Source organism: Carassius carassius, chromosome 25 (genome assembly GCF_963082965.1).
Source record: "Carassius carassius chromosome 25, fCarCar2.1, whole genome shotgun sequence".
Taxonomy (NCBI): domain Eukaryota; kingdom Metazoa; phylum Chordata; class Actinopteri; order Cypriniformes; family Cyprinidae; genus Carassius; species Carassius carassius.
The window spans coordinates 18,167,930-18,190,105 of record NC_081779.1 but is presented as its reverse complement, the minus strand read 5'-3'; the positions used below and the strand labels follow the sequence as shown (position 1 = coordinate 18,190,105).

The 22,176-nt window shown below is 38.3% G+C and overlaps 1 protein-coding gene across 2 annotated transcripts; it reads right to left on the bottom strand.

The window, feature by feature from the left end:
* Nucleotides 1–1,750: 1,750 nt before the first annotated feature.
* On the bottom strand, nt 1,751–22,134 carry elp2 (elongator acetyltransferase complex subunit 2). 2 transcript variants are annotated; one of them, XM_059509702.1, is made up of 22 exons: nt 21,834–22,134; nt 21,469–21,547; nt 21,220–21,290; nt 20,406–20,547; nt 19,057–19,134; nt 18,794–18,858; nt 18,656–18,722; nt 17,432–17,587; nt 17,074–17,157; nt 16,802–16,902; nt 10,100–10,228; nt 9,803–9,952; nt 9,526–9,717; nt 9,006–9,075; nt 8,800–8,898; nt 7,804–7,861; nt 6,750–6,822; nt 5,887–6,076; nt 4,397–4,518; nt 3,853–3,995; nt 3,655–3,768; nt 1,751–2,163 (listed from the first exon to the last, which is right to left on the bottom strand). In XM_059509702.1, exons 1-22 carry the CDS (start codon nt 21,963–21,965, stop codon nt 2,007–2,009), a joined length of 2,472 nt encoding a protein of 823 aa, XP_059365685.1. In that variant the 5' UTR covers nt 21,966–22,134; the 3' UTR covers nt 1,751–2,006. The 2 variants fall into 2 exon arrangements, with proteins under 2 accessions (XP_059365685.1, XP_059365687.1); XM_059509704.1 differs by having other exon boundaries at nt 17,444–17,587; nt 21,834–22,129.
* Nucleotides 22,135–22,176: the final 42 nt, after the last annotated feature.

Below are 22,176 nucleotides of genomic sequence, written 5' to 3'. Positions count from 1 at the left end.
AGGATGATGCTGGTCACCTGCTCCCTTTAGCCTCTCACACACACGTTGCTCCCTTCCTGAAGAATATGCTCTGCTGCCCCTAGATTCAAAATCACTGGACCAGGCGTCTTCAGAGTAACGCTGATCCCGGACGACGAGCCCCCAAATTCTAATCAACTTGACATTAATTGAGAGAGAGAGACAAGAATTAGTTTTTTCCTTAACGGTCCTCTTTGTTGTCTGAGGATGCGCTGCAATCGTCATGTTAACTCTACTCTCTCAACTGTCACCCAGAGTTCAGAAAATGCAGCTGAACTACACAGTGCAAACTCATCATATATTTAAGTAATTAAAATAAAACTTATATACACATGTAAATAGAAAGTAATGTGTAAAAATAAAAATGAAATATATATAAATAATTTAATTTGTGACCCAAACTATATGTAGGGTGGTCACATAATATTCACACTAATCTTTCTTAAAATAATTTTAACAATCAATAAAGTCGCAAGATGATACGAAAGTAGCACTGGTTAGTTACCCCGGATGAGCAGACTTATACGAGACCCCGATAGACTCAAGAATCCACAGAGCGATCCACATTTAGAACAACGTGAGGGGTGAGTAAATTATAACAAAACTTACTTTTTTTTTTGTTAACTTTCTTTCATTGTGACACTAGCTCATTGAAAATCTCTGCACTATAATGTTTTGATTTCGCGCTCAAACTTTTTTACACAGCCATAAAAACTGAAACAGAAAGGCAAGGCAAATTAATCTGTAACAAGCACTGTACGTTGAGTATAAATTATTGAGTGTGCAAGGACTCGATGCCAAACTGGATGCTAGAGGATGAAGCCTTCATGTCACAGTCAGCTTTCCCTGCTGAAATATTTAACATGTCAGTACTAGACAGGATACAGAAGACCTTTTCACTTTTCACAACACAGATGGGTCAGCTGATGTCCTCATATAGCACACAACCAACACCTCAAAAGAACAGATTAAGTTTAGAATGGTAAACTTTCCCACACCATAATTTTAACGATTGGTAAGTCAGGCCTGGCTTGCAGTCCTTGGTCCAAGGTGTTCATGTCTGTTAAAATCTCTGTAGCTGAAGTAAAATCCTTTCATTAGAAATACTTACATGGTGTCCCTTTCTGGATACATATAATAAGGAACTTTACAGGGATTATGGTTAAGACAGGCTGATGAATTGCATACAACCTTACAAAAACCAAAGTTAGAAAGTGATTATATTACACCATGTTAACAATGTCTTGCAGCAATACTTCCAAAACAGTGAGTTTTTTTAAGATTTTAGCAGCGCTGTGATGTCTTGTCAAGTCTAAATTATTTTCTGCTGTAATCGAAAGCATGTCACAGATGCTGTTGATACAACTCAAGTTGAATTGAATCCAGAAAAGATTCCTTTAATGTCTCACAAGGATGAATGTCATTTGTTTCAATAAAAGAAGCGCTCAATAAAAAGGAGCACTTTTCCTAAATGATACACTCTTTCTCCTGTGAATGATTCACGCCTGGTGGGTCTATGGCCCTCACGGCTCATTGTACATCTTATTCGAATGCTCGTTCTGTCCTCCAGGCACTGGAAGCGAGAGGATATGTGCTGGATTTTCTATTCTCTTACTGTCACTTACGGCTGTAGGTTATTACAAGAGGATTTGGCGTTCATGGGATGTGGGTTTTTTTAAAACAGCCAATAAAAGAATTATAGCTTGAGATAAATCACTACTGTGACATTCCATTAGTAGAAAAGAGCCGTTTATTACAATACAAAGCACTATGTTTTTTTATACATCATAAATAGTACATTAGTTCTTGTTTACAGGTCATGAGCAATAGTGCCGAAAATCGAAGAAGAGAAGCTGATTTAAGGGAACGAGAAAACTGCTTCCACGAAAAACGGTGTTTACAGCAGCACATTTAGGCCAACTGAAGACTTCACAGCAGTTCAGGTGACTGTGATTCATTCGTACTGAATATCAGCTGGACGCACTGCATCACAGGGCTGATATTTTGATGTTAAAGATTTTGACGACATGGTCGGCACCAGCGCTGGCTAGTTGAACCCAAGCTCGCTCTTCGTCTCCGCCATGGCCTGCCCGGCCCGGCCTTGGCCTCCAGCGCAGCCTCTTCACCGTCAGAGTGTGAGACTGACTGTGATGGGTGGTCAAGGAAAGCCACAAGCATGACGTTGATTAAAGGCAACACAGATCTCCCCTCGCACACTGCCTGGATGTCTCTGGCACCTAGTTTCACTTCAACTCTGCCTGTCCAAATACTTCCAGGGGTGAATATACACTTGCGAATTTCCAAAATAACGCAGGCAGATGAATAAACACACAAATCAATCTTGCTTTTCAGAACTCAAGCAAATTTTCACTAAGGTGAGTGACTTCTGGGGAAGAGATATGTGTAAGTGCCTACAGAGACGGCTTATCAATTACACCTACAGAAGGAGAGAGTTTAGCCAGTCGGGACTCAATCCACTGTGGGGGAGAGAGAGATAGATAGTGAGAGGGCTCGGTGCAAAACAGAATGCACAACATGGTCTGGCCCCTCTCTGACACCTCATTCTCTCTCTTCACGGATCGATGCGAAACCTGCCCACGGGAGCACCCGTATCAACCTGAAGCTTCTCCCGAGCAGCGTGGGCCAGCTCAGATACATGCAGCACTTTGTTGTCTATTATACCACCAGCACTTGTCCCTGAGTGGAGCTATGAATGTAGTGTTTAACTTCAGATCAGGTCACTTTCTAAGATGTTAAGACTGAGATTATTTATAGGGGCTTAAGAGGCATTTTAAGAGTTCTCAATTATTTTTGACCAGAAAGCTTTGAAGAATCTGCTTGCTTCTGTCAAATTGTCTGTGCTGACAAAAATATATATATATATATTCTAATTGCATTTGTGATTAAAATGCATCAGGTGTACTTTACTTGTTTGTACCAGTGCACAGGTCGGATTGCATATAATTAAAATAAAATTACATACAAAATAAAAAGTGTAATTACAATTTTATCATAATTATTATTATTACTAAGTGAAGTGAAGTGACGTGACATTCAGCCAAGTAAGGTGACCCATACTCAGAATTCGCACTCTGCATTCAACCCATCCAAAGTGCACACACACAGCAGTGAACACACACACACTGTGAACACACACCCGGAGCAGTGGGCAGCCATTTTATGCTGCGGCGCCCAGGGAGCAGTTGGGGATTCGGTGCCTTGCTCAAGGGCACCTCAGTCGTGGTATTGAAGGTGGAGAGAGCGCTGTACATGCACTCCCCCGACCTACAATTCCTGCCAGCCCGGGACTCGAACTCACAACCTTTCGATTGTAAGTCCGACTCTCTAACCATTAGGCCACGACTTCCCCACAAATGAAATGAAAACAGCAAATAAAACAAGAAATCTAGTCTTTTGATAAGCAGAGCTAATAATGCTTTGAACAGAGATTTATGAAGACTGATAAACTTTTCTTTAAAATAACATCCACAGACATGACAAAGTAAACAGTTCTTAGTTTTAGTTATGTGGGTGCAGATTCCGTGCAGGCCTGTATCAATCACACCTCTTAGCTAGAGTTCAAACTCACCATTTCAGGATTATAAGAGTGAAGAATATGAGCAGGAAAAAGGATACCGAGCATCGGTTTCTCCACATTTGCTCCAGTCTGATCCAGAAGACAAATCCTCTAACGGCCTCCATTTATACAGCACTATCTTCCCATTTTCTAGACCTACAGCCAGCAAAAAACTACACAAATGCAAGTATAATTCAATATTTTTCCCAGACACATCACACTAATTTTAAAGACCACAAGTAACCGATTAACGTTACCTCTGGTCCGAACAGAGATATGGGCAGATAGACACAGCAGTGGCTGAATCTCCGACATCCAGAACAGAGGAGCAGGGGGTCACACTTTCACCCTCACATTCACCGACACTGACTCTAGAAACATGATGACCCCAGATGATTACCTATAAAAACACAACAAGGTCAGACGTCAAAGCTTAGACCACAGGAAAGAGCTGGACTTAAAAAAATGCTGCATGCAGTCCTTTTTTCCCCTCATTAAAAATGTTTTACACAGAATAATCAGCATCAGTAGCCTGATAGCAGCGGTTTTATTTTACATGAAGCTGTTCTCAGGATGGGGGTAGACCCGTTAAAAACCCATGACCAGTTCAATATGTCTTCCTTTTTTTGTGAGTTTAGTTGAGTTTAATTGCCCCAGGAAATTTTAGCTTCTTACAAAGGTATTGATAACTAACTTTTATGTGTTGTTGCGTTCACACCATTACGAGGCCATGAGAGTACAAAAGACTGCCATGCAGCCAGTCCAACAACATTTACTAAACGCATGTTAAACTGGACCTACCTTCTTGTCTCGACTTGACGTCACAAAGTACTTGCTGTCAGAGCTCCAGTCACATGACCAAATAATGCGCGTGTGAACCGCTGTGTCCTTACTAGTGTTTGCGTAGAGCGAAAAGCTTGCCTCTGGAAAAAAGAAACAAACAAACAAACAAAAAAAGGTAAAATCTAAAAATACAAGTCATAATATTCACAACTGTAAAAAAAAAAAACAATAATATTTACACTGACTGTAATCATGATTATTATTCCTTCGTACTTACGTTTTTCAGCAAAATAATCATGACTGACCATTATCGTGCAGCCCTACCTCAATGTTTGTTGTAATTTTGCACATTTTTGCTCTGCTAATTAAAGCTCAAGCAACCACAACTGGCCAGTCACAGACTAGAGAGTCTTAACTCATTAGCCACAAACACAAAAGTCCTACAAATGGAAAGGAGGCATCAGGGGAGGCAACGTGTCTTTGTGACAGAGATTTCTCCACGCATTACACCGTTCAACCACCATACTGGGCTGTTCCCTGATCAGCTGTGACACTGACTAACCGCTCCACGTCTGCACTGCAGCATACAGGCTGTGAGTAATACCAGCCTCAACGAGAACGGACTGCAGCGTGCCTCTGCCTTCAGTGGCCGGCAAAGCCACGGACTCATCAGAAAACGGAGAAAGAAAAACAAACGCTCCTGTGGTTACCTTGTGTCAACAGTGATTTAGATGTGTATGCTCAGAATACACATGAACACTGTAGTGCGATCACAGGGAGGCACTAACGGACTCTGTCTAAATGCCAGGAGAATCTTACAGTGGGCGAACATCAGCAGTCCACAAACTTATATTGTTGACAAAGAGAGATGGAGGAAGGTAAAAGCTGTTTTTGAGTAAAGAGGTCTATAAGCCCTGGAGGAAGCTGTTAGTGTTCCCATTCATCTTATTGGATGTTACTTCTACAGGGCGGTTTATGTAGGGCTGTCCGATAAATCAAAATAAAAACAAAAACTTGGATATGATTTACAGTTTCCAGAGTCTCTGAGTGGCTCAGTTCTGTTCAGCTTGGTTTGCTAAAAACTAATGCACGCTTATAATGTGCATTTGGAAACGCAACATGCACCAACCACCTTCCCAAACTTGTAACCAGAAATCAGCTTTGGTCAACAAAAGTGGAGCTATAAGGGGTCCCTGTGGTTTCATTAATTTAAAAGCTTGATGTTTAACATTTCTGAAAGAGAAGTAATCAAGTCATAATTATCATTGTAACTGCACAGTTATACTTTAAAATAAAATTATTATTATTATTATTATATTATTATTGTTATTATTATATTTTTATTATTGTTGTATTATATTCTCTTAAATATTTACTATTTTTTGTTTTACGCTAAAATATTACAATTGTAATATTTCTTTTTTTTTTTTTTTTTTTTTTGTGTCAAAGTACACTCCTCGACTTCACTGGAACAAAGATGAATAAGGGATAAGGGGAGGTGTGCTGACCTGTGTCTGAGTCAGGGTTTCCTCGTCTCCATAAGGACCAGGTGCGATCTCGAGAAACAGCGAGTAGAAGGTGTCCATTTGGGGAGAACACCATCTGAGTAACGGTCAGGCTGTGGCTGGGCAGTGACTGCAGCTGTTTCCAGGAAGTTGTGCTCCACAGAAGAATGGCAGCATGTTCTGGTTTAGAGGCCTGTGACACAAGACACATGTTGATCATGTAGATTTTTCACACCAGCATCCACAAGCAAGTCAGTGCTCTTTTTCTGAATCTCAACCGCAGAGCCCTCCTCCTACATGCAGCATTTGCAGCTCAGCCAGCAGTATTAAAGAATAAACCTCATGTCCACAGCAAAGTCATCTGAGCCTACAGGACCCCAGCAGCAGGCCAACATCAGCTCCACCGAATAAACCTCACAATCTCCGCTCGAGTGTGAACAATGGCAGGTGACACGCAGAATGTGCTTTCAATTGGAAGGGCTTTGTGCGTGATCAGTGTGGGTTTGGCAGAACCACGGGGGCCAGACCGGGACACAAACCAATGATCTCCCTTCAACTGTCTCAGAATGTGTCATGCCGGCCAGAGGGCACATAGGGCTAGTTAACCAACCCTGGTCATGCAAGTTCAATGTGTTTTTAATACGACAGGTGGCTCTTTACATCAAAAAGAAGGAAAATTAAATTACACATGGATGTCAGGGTCTAAATTGGCCCAAGCTTGTTAAAATGGCAAATTACTAAACATTTAAAACCACTTAAGGATCGGTGCAGCCTCACGCATGCATGCTCTTCTGTGTTCTGTTATTACAGTCCACGGATACATTTGTGTGACACTAACAACCATCTGGTCACGCATGTGATTGTACCTTACATGCTGAAGCCACCACAGTCCTTGCAGAATCCGACGCCAGACAAAACATCTCAAAGCCGTGCCCGTACCTGCGGAGAGAGTGACACGGAAAGAGGGTTTGTTAATGAGGGCTCTGTCAGTACCTGCTCACAAATAAAGCCTGAGCACCATGACAGGTTCAGAGAGACAGTCGGGGCGGTGATTCAAACACAACGGATGCTTTGTGAGTCAGGGCTGTCATGCATGCTCTCCTGTGCTTATGGGAGTGGAAGAAAGCCATGTGCTCTGGCAGCCATTAGCAGATCTGCTTAGTAATTTCCAACACTGGATAAATAGCTCGGCAAGCCAGGCTGTCAAAGCCTTCAGCTGCTTACAGCTGTGTATGTAAATTATAGTTTCATCCAGTGTCGCCTGTGTATCAAGGAAATCGACTTTAAATTATTATGAGCAAGATAAAAAAAATTAGATTATTAATGCCTTTTGGGGGATGAAAATTTAATCGTGAAAAATAGTCAATGTTTAATAATTCTGCAAATCTTCTTGAGAATAATATGCCCATTTTTCCCAGCAACCAGTGCAAAATACCACTAAGCATCCAATTCTGTTATAGATTGCCTACAGTTTCAGCAAATGTCAGAGTCATATGTCATTTAGTGCAACACAGGCATTATTCTGTGCTAACAAATGCAACAATAAATAAAGGCCAGAAAATACTGTATGCAAGTAAGCAAACACAGGCACAAATGCTTGGCTAATGCAAACACCCCATTGCATTGCTGTGGCAGTAACTATCCTCAGTTCACAAGGCATTGATACTTCAAATATCTGAGCCAGTAATCCGTATGCTATTCAGCTATAAACATTTGAACAGTTTAAGCAAATGTTCTTTTGCTAAATTGCTTTTTGTGGTTTAAAAACACATGCATAAAACAATTGGTAAATATCAGAGCTACATATTGGTTACTAGACACTTGAAAAATAATTGCAATAATGCGGTGAGGCATTAGGACAGGCTGCAGAACAGCCAATGAGAGCAGACAAACACAAATGATAACTGATGGGAAACTCACAGCTTCTGTACCTCTGGCCACAGTGTGTTTTGCAAGAGGTCGTCCTCTTTCGGAGGCTCTGGAAATACACACACACACACAGAGTTACAAAATATTAACATAGTTATTATGAGAGATGAGCAGATGCCTACAGACTGTATTTGTCAATAGGCTCATATTTTAATTTAGCAACAGATACACAGACGAGTAATTACTCAAAGCTGTCTGGAACAACGACAGCTTTATCTACAGTTTTCAATGATACATGCCGTAAATCAAATTTAGCTCTCTTTATGCAAGCCTGAAATAATATGGTCTCGATATACAGACACTTATGCAACACATGCCCCAATTGAAATGGAATGGAATTTTTTTTTATTCATATCTGGTTTGCAGTTTTATTTTAATTATTTCCTCTTTGCCCCTCCAGAAGAAGCGAGATAGAGGGAGTGGTATTATCCTATTAACAACTCTGTGTCCGCCTCATTGCGCTCCCCATCGCCCAGAGTCATCAATATTTTAACTTTGCAATTATATAAGCCTTCTTTCTAATTATGATTCCAGATTAAGGAGCTTTTTCAATCACATTGACAACGTTTGCCACTGTTCGCCTGGAGCAAGAGCAGCATAAACCCCCTGCTTCAACACTCACCCTCCACCCATCCCCCTTTATGCTGAAAAAAAATGTGTCTTCAGTATCTCTGATTCATGCCCCAGATACATTAATAAACCAGAGAAAACAGGCTTTAATAACAGCTTGTCACACATGTAGGATATCATTGTGTTTTCTAGGAATAACAGAGGAGCTGTCAACTTACAGTGTCTACCTGGTGTTGGTGAAGTATTTGACTATTGCCATAAAGTCTGATGCATTTTATATTTCGTTTCAAGAAAGAACTGTCTACTTGGAGATAAAGAGGACAACTGACTGAAATGTAATCCAAAATGACCAACCACAGTTCATTTTTAATGCAATAGTAGAGGGAAAAAAGCAAGGAAATAACTATAAATAAATACCAGTGAGTTTGAGAGGTTGAAAGTAGGACTCTTTATATTGGTCGGACAGGCTATTGAAATCTTCACTGTCCTGTTGAGGGCTATTAGATGCGATGTCACCTGTAAACACATCAGATGCCACTGTAAAGACTAGCAACTGCCTCAACGCTCTCAGGATCAGCTCAATGCAAATTCTCCTGTGGCCAACGAATTCAAAGGGTTCATACCTTGAAACACTGCCTTGTTGGACAGGCCAAGGGCAGGAGTGCTGGCTCCCTCTGGGAGATCTGCTATTTCCTGAACACCCAGGAGACATGGACACATTGTAAAACCTTCTTTATATGAAACCTTCTACTACATTGGCAAATTGTGTCATAAATGCAAAATACTCTATAACAACTGTTGCATAAAAGCAAAATGCTCACAAAATGCTGGTCTAAATGGGAGCAATCCACAAGAGCCAAAGCATTCACGTGATATTCGCTTAATTACACAAATTCAACCTAAAGTAAGAATGCTATTTATGTCATCTCATTTACCATGACCTCAAGTTAGATAAAATGAAACTCCTTTAGCTATATATATCTGAGAGCATGTGCATAAACATTAGGATTAAGATAATGAGAAATGTGAGACTCATCTTAAAATCTCTTGCTGATCCAAGACAGTGCAAAGAGTGATTAAAACCCAGGTTTTGTTTGATGTAACTAATTAAAGTTTAAAGATGAGATGATTCTAAGAACTTACATTACAGCCCAGCAGTTTCTCCATAGAGGTGCATGATATGTTAGCAAAGTTCTCCACAAAATTCCTTGGAGCCTTGAACACCCGCAGGACCTTCTCATCGGCACCCGACACAAACTGAAAACGCCCAACCATAGTCAGACACTGCATGTCATAACCGTGAATCTGCGGCCTTGAGATCTCATGCCAGGTAATCTGCAAACACAGAAAAAGTTTATCAACAGTAAAAGTTTGACGATGTATGAATATTGAAAAACAAAGAGTTGACATTTGTTTAAACCTCTGAGCATCCTTTTCTGGTCCAGGGTGTAAAGAGTCTGGTGGTTTGGTCTGATCCGACAGTGATGATAAACTCTCCCTCAGGGTCCCAGCTCAAGTCCTGCACTGTGCCAAAGTGACCCGAAATGACCACACTAGGCCTCCATTCTCCCTGTGCAAAACAGAAGTCTCCAAATTAATTTACTCTATTTAGTATAAATAATAATACACTTGAATTTTGTCCGTTTTTATTATGCAAACAGGAATGTTTACATAAAGAGGTTTGCGTTACTGACAGATGTTGTCAGTTACATCTGACCTGGTTGCTGTCACAGTGCCAGAGGTGCAGCGCTCCGTGAAAGGCATGAGCCAGAATCATAAAGCCGTCTGGACTCATCTGGCATCCGTAGAAACCCAGAGTGTTTCCTCCAACTTCCCCAACACGAACCTTAATGAGGAGTCAACAAGAAATAATGGAGAAACTAAATATTCAAACTATCCATATAATAGTGTACAACACCACGCATAAACCCTGAAACATTCTTGTAGGACTACTTAGAACTACCTAGAACGACACAATGGTGAATTGGTAACCCATTGAGGGACTTAAACTTGGGCTGTCGATTATTCCCTTGAAATTGTAACTGCGATTATTAATTACGATTATCACAATTTACATTGAATGATGTTTATACCATTGTTTGATGCAACTGCATGTCGTATTTTATATGAATATAAACAAGCTGAAAACACTCTAACTGAAAAACTTTTAGTGCTTTTCTATAGTAAATTAAACCTCAAATGTCAACTATGAATCAAATTGGTTTCTTCTTTAAATTATTAAATTAAATTTATGCATTTAGCAGACGCTTTTATCCAATTGACCTCAGGCTAACAATTTTCTCCTAACATGTGTTCCCTGCGATTATTTTAATTATAAAAAAGTAAAAATATGAATGGTATTATAATGTTATACTAAAATTTAAATCATGGGGGAAAAAAACATAACATAAGTGGACTTTGAACGATTAATTGCCGCTTTGAATGATTACGTTATTGTATTGTTACGTAATTGTTGAAATTAGAAATTCAATTAATTGTGCAGCCCTAACTCAAACCTCCAATATTTTAGTTACCCACCCTGAGGTGCATTTCAAATAGTATGATGTATTGTTGGAGACATTAACAAGCTAGTTACAACTGTACCCATAAATTGTAGTAACTTCATCACATATTCACTTATCGAACTACAGTACAGACCAAAAGTTTGGACACACCTTCTCATTCAAAGAGTTTTCTTTATTTTCATGACTATGAAAATTGTAGAGTCACACTGAAGGCATCAAGGGCTATTTGACCAAGAAGGAGAGTGATGGGGTGCTGCGCCAGATGACCTGGCCTCCACAGTCACCGGACCTGAACCCAATTGAGATGGTTTAGGGGTGAGCTGGACCGCAGACAGAAGGCAAAAGGGCCAACAAGTGCTAAGCATCTCTCGGGGAACTCCTTCAAGACTGTTGGAAGGCCATTTCAGGTGACTACCTCTTGAAGCTCATCAAGAAAATGCCAAGAGTGTGCAAAGCAGTAATCAAAGCAAAAGGTGGCTACTTTGAAGAACCTAGAATATGACATTTTCAGTTGTTTCACACTTTTTTGTTATGTATATAATTCCATATATAATTCCACATGTTAATTCATAGTTTTGATGCCTTCAGTGTGAATCTACAATTTTCATAGTCATGAAAATAAAGAAAACTCTTTGAATGAGAAAGTGTGTCCAAACTTTTAGTCTGTACTGTACCTTGGATCAAAATACACTCAAAGGCTACTTTATTAGGTACACCTTTTCAACTGCTCGTTAACAAATACATCTATCAGCCAAATACATACATAAATTCATATAGACATGTAGACATGGTCAAAAGAATCTACTCCAATAAAGCATCAGAATGGGGAAGAATTGTGATTTAAGTGGCTTGGCATTGTTGTTGGTGCCAGACAGGCTAGTCTGAGTATTTCAGAAACTGTTGATCTACTGGGATTTTCACACACAACTATCTGCAGTGTTTACAGAAAATGGTCCAAAAAGAAAAAATATCCAGTGAGCGGCAGTTCTGTGGGTCAGAGGAGAATTGGCAGAATGATTCAAACTGAGAGAAAGCAGAAGGGCGACAGCAGCAGAAGACCAAACCAGGTGAAATTCCGTCAGCTAAAAACAGGCTGAGGCTACAGTTAGCACAGGTTCACCAAAATTGGGCAATACAGATGCCTGGTCTAATTTATACCGCTTATTTTGCTCAAGAGCTTGATCCAAAAAAACAGTGCTTCTAACCACAGATTGAGAGCTGCAGTTCCAACCACACAACATTGTGAAAGTGTTGATGAATGTTTTGGGAAACATTTAATTGCTAAAGAATGTTGGTAACAACAGAACTTTTTTTTAAGCTAACAATGTTTTTGGGAACCCCAGATCTTTAACTACAGTCCCTTTGAATGGTGGTATCGTGGACTTTCATCCACTCTGAAATCCTGTCTCAAGTAGTCATAAACTTTTTAGGGTTATATGTTCATCTGATTATAAATTATGTTGTGGCTGTTATGAGTTAATCGCCTGGGGGTGGCTAAAATCTGATCCCAGAGAGGACATTTATATGTAAACAAAAACCTTGAAACTACACTCTGCACTTTCAATCATGTTCTTGATGGTGATTGTTTGATAAGAGAGGCCTTCGCTGGTGTCATTGCCCCCGATAAACCGGCTGGTCAAGCAGGCAAATAATTAGTAGTCATGAATCCTGAGCAATCTGAGTTGAAAGTCTACAGCTGTGCTCCTTCCCAGTTAAGTAACAGTCTGAGGACACCAATTAATCAGGCCAACAAGCGAAAAGCACGACGTATGCAAAGAGGAGACTATTAAATGAGAAATAAATCATGTTTGCTTCCTTTGAATGCATTAATGTGATGTTGAACGTATTCACGCACACATTAAATCAAATGTGAGCCTTGGAAAGCTGGGAGACAAAATGGTCACATGAAGAATGAATCAGTGTAAACTCCTCTGACTGGGCTGGGCTATGAATACCAAAGCAATGTAATTGTTTTTCAGCAAACTGTAGCATGGTTTGCCCTCCGCCTGGCCCGTGTCTAACATGCTTAATGCTGCTTGAGCGTCTCACGGTAATGGGGGAAGAGAGTCGTGCAGCGAAGCAAGTGGTAACATTGTATAAAACAAGATAATTAGTCATGATTATGCCATCAGCGATAACCTGCCTCTACTTTTATTTATGGTTGTGCACAAGCAAAGACTGATGCTCCAGCCTCAACATCTGCATTGCCAACACACACTCAGAGGGTGAAGAAATGATTTTGTAATTTAATCAAATCACACTTTCAACTGTGAAAAGGAGGTAAAATTTCAGCTGACAGCCATCGCAGTGGTGTCTCCTGTTGACCTTGAGCAGGACAAGACATTTCCAGCAGCCGTGTTAAGAGCAGCAGTGATTCCTCACATTCAGGAGTGTCATCGCTCAATGATTCAGTCTTTTGTCATGCCCAGCAGAGCATGTCTTACAGATATTGCCAGATCAGGTGGCTAGCTTAAGCTCTTCTTCAAAACGTCAACACTAGATGGACAAATAAGCCATCTAATGCTGAGATTTTAACACCGCCACAAGACAGGCAGGACAGTTCGAACAGAGCCACGTTGGCTGGAAAATACAGATTTAAAACTAAATCCACAAACCATCAAGCAGTAAGGGCTATCAACATTTTAATGCTCCTGTTTGCACCAATAGAGAGACATTTGAGTTGCCCTTCACAGGCCTACCCTACAGAGTGAATATGGCAGAACTAATGATTGCGATAAAGAGAGCCCTTCAATTTGAATGGCACGGATCTCTGTGAGCCATTCTGGAAAGAGTGATGCAACATTAACCAGATCGATTTTGAATTCCATCCACATGGCTACTCATATATCATGGCCAAATCTCATGAGGGAAATGTGCAATCACTCTTGTTTAGGGAAGGAACACCAATATGGATCTGTGGCACGATGTGTGTTGTAACACAAACCACACTGTTTTGGATGGGATTTGTACGAAACCTAACAATGCAGGGGAGTGACGAAACATTTTTGAGGTTGGGATCCTGGAAATCAAACATCACCCACAATGATGTGGTCTAGAAGTTACTAATCTAGGCTGGTAGCCAAAAGACAAGGTCCTTGTAGCTTAACTGGTAGCGATTACAATGACAAGATTCACAGGGACCCCACACTTAAAAAAATGAAAACCGTGTAGATACTGTAGTACCTATGAGAAATGGGTACATGTAGGTTTGAAGCCTTATGCCCTTGAAAGGTACTTAGCTCTGGTTGCTCGAGAGTGATTCAATTAGTTCACTGCGAGTCACTGTGGATAAAAGCGTTTGCTAAATGACTACTTGGATTATCTTGCACTTTATCCAACAAGATATAGGTAGTCACTACCGGACAAACTAATGCTTTACTAATGGTTTCATTCCTGTGGAGATGAGGACTAATGAAACTGAAAGTGAGCAATCCAACAATGATGATGGATACTAAGAGCAGCTCAATAGTTTGTCAATTCTAGGTGATGTGGGTGTGGGTCATGAGGTCTAGAGGTTAAAGATTTTTCATGGTAACTCATCTGTTCTCTCTTCTGGGCTATCAGGGAAAATAAACCATTAGCATAACACTAATGGCTCACAGTCTGAAAATGGTCCCTGCACACTGCTCATTGGCAACATGACTTATTAGGAGGGTGTAGTTTACACAGCGGTTTGCCTGGCCACTGTACTGCAAACCAGCTCTCCACTAAATCTAACCAATTAGGCTAATCATTATAGAGGAGACTCTTCTTTGTGGGTGCGTTAATTAGCCAAAGTGATGGTGGTCATTTTGTGCTTAGTAGGGCACTTGCAGTAAGTCCATAACTGTGACCATGAAGGCAAGTTTTAGTTAACATAAACTGCCATATTTATTAACAAGTAATAATTGCTAGTTCAATGGTTCACACCAAACACAAGATGAAAAAATTAATACTATAGCAAAACTAATGTAAACAGTGGTATTTAATCAAAGGTCAGCAGCAAAAAATTATCAGTAAAGTGAGTTTAAATAGTATTCTTTAAATGTATTTAGTTATTGGACGTTTGCACAAAGTTTTATGTTTGTGTTCCCTTGTGCATTTTAATTTGAGAAATATAGAAGAGTAAAGAGCAGTTGTAGAAATCTTCATTTGCACTGTTGCAGAAATCTACCCAATAATTATTCATATCTATTAAATTATGAAAGTTATATATAATATATATTATATATATATATTATATATATATATATATATATATATATATATATATATATATATATATATATATATATATATATATATATATATATATATGATATCTGCCAGTTTAAAGGTGCTCAACCACATGTGATAACCCATTTGACACCTACCTCTTATCATATTCCCTTTTCCACTCTATACAGAAGAGACATGCAGTGCAGAAAATACCAGATGCAGAACAACCCAGCTGCATCCAGGTACAACACAAGATCTGAAATCAACTTCAACCTTTTCCTAGAACTACAACTCACTGTCTTTCATTTTTAATTGGACTTAAGACATGCCTTAGTTCGACAAAGCATGTGCGTCATCTTATCGTACTACAACATGCCAAGTGTCAGAATCAGGAGCCACTGATCTGAGCCCTGACATGTTATGTCTGTATACCAAGATCAAAGTGAGTATCTCTTATTAATCAACCACAAAGTCAAGCCTGTTATCTGCTGTGCCAAATGCCAATCAAAACATCCTATTATGACTGAAGTGAAAAAACATAGTTTTGAGGTTATCTGAGGTATCGTCATCCCATTTCTGAGAGAAGCTCTAAAATCATTCACAGTCCCTCACACAGATGGCAGAGAACAAGCTTGTCTGTGCAATTCTCAGTGTGTGGGTTAAATTTGACACAGTTAGCAGAGAATGGGCAGATGTTCTCTGCATTACCCAGAGAGCGTAACAGCAGAGGAGCTTGTGCAGTACTTCTAGAAGTCCATGACTGGCAACCAGAGAGACTATGAAGGACAGGAAGGAAATGACCTGAGGATGGGGTTATTTCTTTCCAAGAGCTTGATCTGTACGCTCAGATAAAAATATATATAAAAAAAAAAAAACAACTTTAAAAAAACATGAGATTGAAGCCATTGACGTAGGGTCTGCAGTGGGAGACATCTTGTCTCTAGAACTAGACCTTGTGCCAAAGACTTTATGGAAGTTTTCATTCTGAATTTAAAATTATTTTATTAGTTTATTAGGCAGTACATGGTCTTGCATCCAGGCTAACTTTAAAAAATGCTTTCAGTCTATAAATCTCGAAGGTCCCACAGATCATCTCTTATTTGGTGATGCTGTTTTCAGCCATTATGCTCCATGCCGATGGAGGAAATGAGAGGTGCCGAAAATATAGATATTTTTAAACATGAATTAAAAACCCTGTTATTAAGTCTGGCTTTTATTTGGTGCTGTAACTTTTTATAATATTATTTATATTTATTTTATTTATTAAAATTATAATTTGTTCTATTTTTTGTTGATTTTTATTTTCATAGTATTCTACTATTTTACTTTTATTATGAACTAATGTTATTTTCATTGCTTGTATTTTGTGTCAGTTACTTTTTTATGTTTGTACAGCACTTTGAATTGCATTGGATTGAATTTAAAAGGTGTTTTATGAATAAAAGTTCGATTGATTTTTTTGATAGACAAAAAGTGTTGAATCAGAGTCATGACACAGTGGTAGACAACTCTGGACTTGTTCGATTCTCATTTCTTCTCTTTCTATCCCATCATTTTCTGCCTTTTCTATATTGGACAAATACAGTAATTTCTGGAAGTCTGGAACTGAAGCTAGAATGCATTCTACTGCATTCTAATCCACCTTCAAAAATTTTCCAATATCAGTATTTACTAAGTAGTAAACAAGATGACTTTACCAGCTCCACCCACATCCCTGAATCCTCCTCTGGCCCCCATAAGATCATGGTCTTGTCCATTGAGGCAGAGAGCAGCTTCAGGGGCTGTTCCACTAAGTCACCTGCAGGGGGAGACATCAAGAAACAAAATAGAGGCAGAGGCTGAATAAATCCAAATAAAATATAAAAACAATATAAGTTACATATCAAATTTAATATAATTTCAAACATTACATTACAGAGATATGAAGAAACAAAATCCGAACATGCTCTCTGATCACGTGCAGGAATACCTTTGACACATGGAGGTTGCCAGTGAACTCCATAAACCCAGTTTTCATGGCCAGCCAACACCGTTTCAAGAGTCACAGCAAACTCTAGAGCAGAAAGAAATAAGCAATGAGGAACAGATTATTATCCTTATACATTTTTCATTACTTAAAGACTTTACTAGACAAATCTTTTTTTTTCTTGCATTTGGTTCTGGCAAGTTCATTTTTGGACTCTTGATTATAAAACATTGTATAAATAATCCTTGATTTTGTGTTTCTACACGCCATTGTTTCAAAACAGATAATCAAGCAACTAATCAACTCAACAATAACCAAATTCTAGAAGTCATCACACAACTAAATTACAATCATGCAAAACCTCCAGGCTCACCATCTCCAGACACTTGAAAAACATCCTCCTTCATCTTGAGCACAGCATCAGTCTGCTGGTCTGGTTCAGTGGCAGTCTTGGCAAACAGTCTCCACACTCTGATCAGACAGTCCTGTGAACAGCTGGCTAGCCAGAGCTCTCCGTCTACACATTTAGCAGTGAAAAAAGTAGAATGGGAAGCTTTCCCGCTTGTACAGTATATTTCAGTTATGGTGCCTTTAATTGGCAGCAAGAACCTGTTGCATGCATTATAAAAGAATGTGAGAGTGAAAACAACAATACTGGCTCCTTAGGATGATGCATTTAATACCCTTAGACTATTTCCCTGCCAGTACTACTGTATCATATGCATTAAATGGGTCTATGACTTCAACTCTTTTGCTAAAATTCACAAAACATGTGCACATCATATTTCGCCCCACAATTGCTTTGATGTTTTCGTTTCAGTTTGTTTGTAATTGTCATTATTTCTTAAGACAATGTTTATTGCTGTGAGAAGCGTTCTGTCAGAGGCAATTAAAATTAGCTTATAATGTGCATAAACATTTCAATTTACTGCATTACAGTAATGAAAAGAGCTAGATCACATTCTACTTTTCTATGTGGCTTTATCTCTAATTAAAAAAAGAGAAAATTTGGACGATACATATAACTTTTCTTTGTAAATAGCCAATAAAATATTGATAACATCTTTTAGTCAGAAAGAAACAACTAAATAGTACATTTATTTAACTAATATTTAAGTAACAAAGGGAGAGACATTCTACAAAAGCACTATTTTGAGATATATAAATATATATATATATGAATAAGAATACAGTAAAAACTGTAATATTGTTGAATAATTTATTTATTCCTGTGGTAACAAAGCTGAATTTTCATATCATTAAAATTGTGCTGCTTAATATTTTTGTGGAAACCATGTTCCATTTTTTTCAGGATTCTGCAATTAATAGAACGTTCAAAATAACAGCATTTATTTAAAATAGAAACTGACTCACTGACGTTTTCAATGAATTAAATGCATTTATATGAATTTATAAAAAAAAAAAAACACCAAATCTTTGATTAGCAGTATAAATACTAAATGCTACAATGAGGACCAAAGGCTACAAAGTTAAAATTTAGATTTCATGGGGTCTTATGGTCCTAAAACATTATTTTACTTCCTCTAAATTTCTTAAGCACATTTATTCCATTTAGAGGTCCTACCTTTAGTGGCCCACTCCACACATCGGACCCAATCCTCATGTCCTGTCAGACTCAGAAGCCTCTGAAACTAAACACACCCACATGACACGCAAAATATGAACAGCATTAATGTACAGTAAATACACCTGACAATCTTACCTGTCCACTGAGCTGCACATACAGGTGAACTCTGCTCTCATCTCCCCCACAGGCCAGTACTGGAACTGCAAGAGATGTAATTATCCTCTTCAATCACAAAGAAACAACAGACAGACAAGTCACTAAGTCTATTCACAGCATCTAGAAGCAAAATACAGCTACAGTCCAGACGTGAAGGCTAACGTCGCCCTAGGACCCAGGACAAAAACATTATAGGACTGAACAATACAGCAAATTAACATGGAGCAGCGGGCGCAGCTTACCTCTGCTGCCTGGCAACAGTGCCAAGGAGACATCCATCATGAACCCGCTCCCTAAAGATATGGTCTGGAGGCATGCAGCTAATGAAGAGAACAGAAACACCTCACATGAAAATGAATTTATTATTTTAAATTAGGCTATTTAATATTTTGAAATTAGACAATTACCCTGACAACCTGAAATCATCTCCTGAGCTAATGTTATAAATAATGCATTCAAAAGAAGCTGGATTCTGCGTGTTGGCAGACAGCTCATTAGATTATTGCCATCTGAATGTTAGATGAATGATGCAACTCATCATCGTGTGACTTGAAAGTTCGTCAAAGCAATGCAGAAATTTTGCATTTGCCCTACTGTATATCACTTTTTAAAATGTCATTTAAATGCCACTTTTTTCTGAACAGCAAGTATGGACATCAGAAAGAAAGCAGTAGGAATGATCAGATTACGCCTGTGCTTTCTCTTATAGTTTAAGTTTAAGTGTTCTTTAGAGACATACAAAGAATTAGAATTAGAGTTAAGACTAATTTAGATCATGATGAGCCTTTTCTTATTACAAGTGAAGGTGACTTGTATAAAAATAAGTCAATAAATACATGGCACGTATACAGTAGGTATATTAGATACAGGAGTCAAAGACGAAATGGGTTTTCAAGCATCAAAACAATAAAAGCTTAATACAGCTTTACATTTTGACCTGTTTAATTTTACTTTTTCTGAGCAAAGCATTATAACTGTCATACATTTTACCATGATATACATAAATTTTTTTTTTTAAAAACTACTGTCATTTAGTGTAACAATAGTTCATAGTAAAAAAATCTTGTCAGGTGTATTTAGAGCAAGAATCATATATATATATATATATATATATATATATATATATATATATATATATATATATATATATATATATATATATATATTTATTTATTTTATTTTATTTTATTTATTTTTTTAAAGTCTTTCAAATGTCTTTCCTTTCAACTTAATGCATTCTTGCAGAATAAAAATAAATCTTACCGACTAGTGACTTCCAAACCTTTGAGTACAGTAGTGCATATTAAATATATACACATATTTAGAATTTTTCTATTTGTTTTTCTATTTGCTTTCTGTTGATCTCGGTTGCTGACATCCAAGGCAAGTTCTACTGTATCTCTGTGATAACAAACACACAGATTTTGATCTACTGCATAAGCACTGAATTTGGATTTTAAACTCTACTTAATTTACAAGAACCAACCAGCAGATGTCAGGCTTGGAGAATTTGAAAAAGTCCTTAATCAAAAACAAATTAATTTAAACTCTAAACTCTTATGATGAACAGAAAGCTCACTTCCTATCTTACCTGTGTCAGAGCTGCACGTCCAGAGTTTAACAGTGGAGTCAGAAGAAGCTGATGCCACCAGTAATTGAGAGGAGGACAGAGACATGGCATCCACTGCACACACAGGCCCGGAGTGTCCCGAACACACTGCACATGCTGTGAACTGCAGCAGAAGATGGACTAACTCAGCCCTTTTTTTTTTACTTTTGTGATTATCCATTACAGGCAAATACAGATTTCCTGAACACAGATGTCCATAACTGACCAAGCTGGGTCATTCCTGTTCTAAAGTTTTGAGGCTTTTATCATGCTGTAGAATTAATTTTATCAAACAGGATGATTTGACAAACAGTGTGACAAACAATCAGATACATTTTCTAATCAATTGCTAAAAAAGCTTGTGCTGTTGTTTTCCCACCAGAAATAATGAGGATTATGCAATTGAGGATCTGGGCAAATTGCAACAAACCTATTAAATTAAGAAATCAATCAGTTACAAATTTTTGTAACTTGGACAATTAGTTACAGTATGTTATAATTGTAAGAGTGATATCACCAAGTAGTGTTCTTGTGTTCCTGTAGCTCAATTGGTAGAACATTGCGCATCAAGCACATGGTTGGGGGTTCGATTCCCCGGGAACACATGATAGGTCAAAATTGATAGCCTGAATGCACTGTAAGTCGCTTTGGATAAAAGTGTCTGCTAAATGCATAAATTACATTTTTTTAATTTTTTTAATTTAATTTTTATCCAATGTACTACATAACAGAAACGACCCAATAAATGTTGTCAGCATAAGTGTTCATATTAACTGTTGTTATTGTACACACATACCTTCCCATCCTGCTTCTCCCAGACAATAACATGATTATCTGACCCACCAGACACCAGCTGGGTTTCCGGACCTGCAGAAATAAAGAGCTTACGTGTCTACGTTCAAAGTTCCTTTGTTTGTATTGAAAATGTGATCATGTCTATCCATGAAAATAAAACATTTCACACTTTTTTTAAACCTCTGAAACTGAAATGTCTGTCAACAGCCTATTCAACATTTATTAACGGTGGTCAATGTAAAACACTTACTGCAGTCTTGTTTGTGAACCCACTGGACAGCATTCACTCTTCCAGTATGTTTATTCAGCACCTCAACAATCCTTATTTCCTGATAACAATTCATAAACAAAATCAAGACACACCTGTCACACTTTCATTGTCACCGGTCAACGATCTTATTTGACAGTTTATCAAATACTAAAGACATTTAATATGAAACTACTTGATCGGAAGAATGCATACTCTAAACACAGGTTCAAGCTCACAGTTTGCACAACACTGCATTAAAGAATCGGAACTTGTTAAGTGCATATGTAAAATATAATAACATGCCACAGAGCAGCAGCATCACCTCAACTAAATCAAGTGAACAGTCATACAGTCAATAACGTTACCTGAGGATTATAAAGGGCAACTGAATTACATGTACCAAATGCTAAAAGACCTCCTCTGCCCCATGACACAACATTAGGAGCGCGATTAGCACAACAAAAGACATGACATGTGTCCATCACAGGCGCTGCCATCTTCACCGCTGCTGTGTGTTACAATTAAAAAGAACCGGAAGAATATGCCACGATAGTAGTTCCTGAAAGAGTTATTTAAAAATATGATTCTCTAAAGATATAGTTGAAATAGATTAAATAACATTTTATTACATTTATTATCAGATTAGATTAATTAAACAAGACACAATTATGCATAGCACCGGCAGATATCAAAACAGAGTGACCGGAT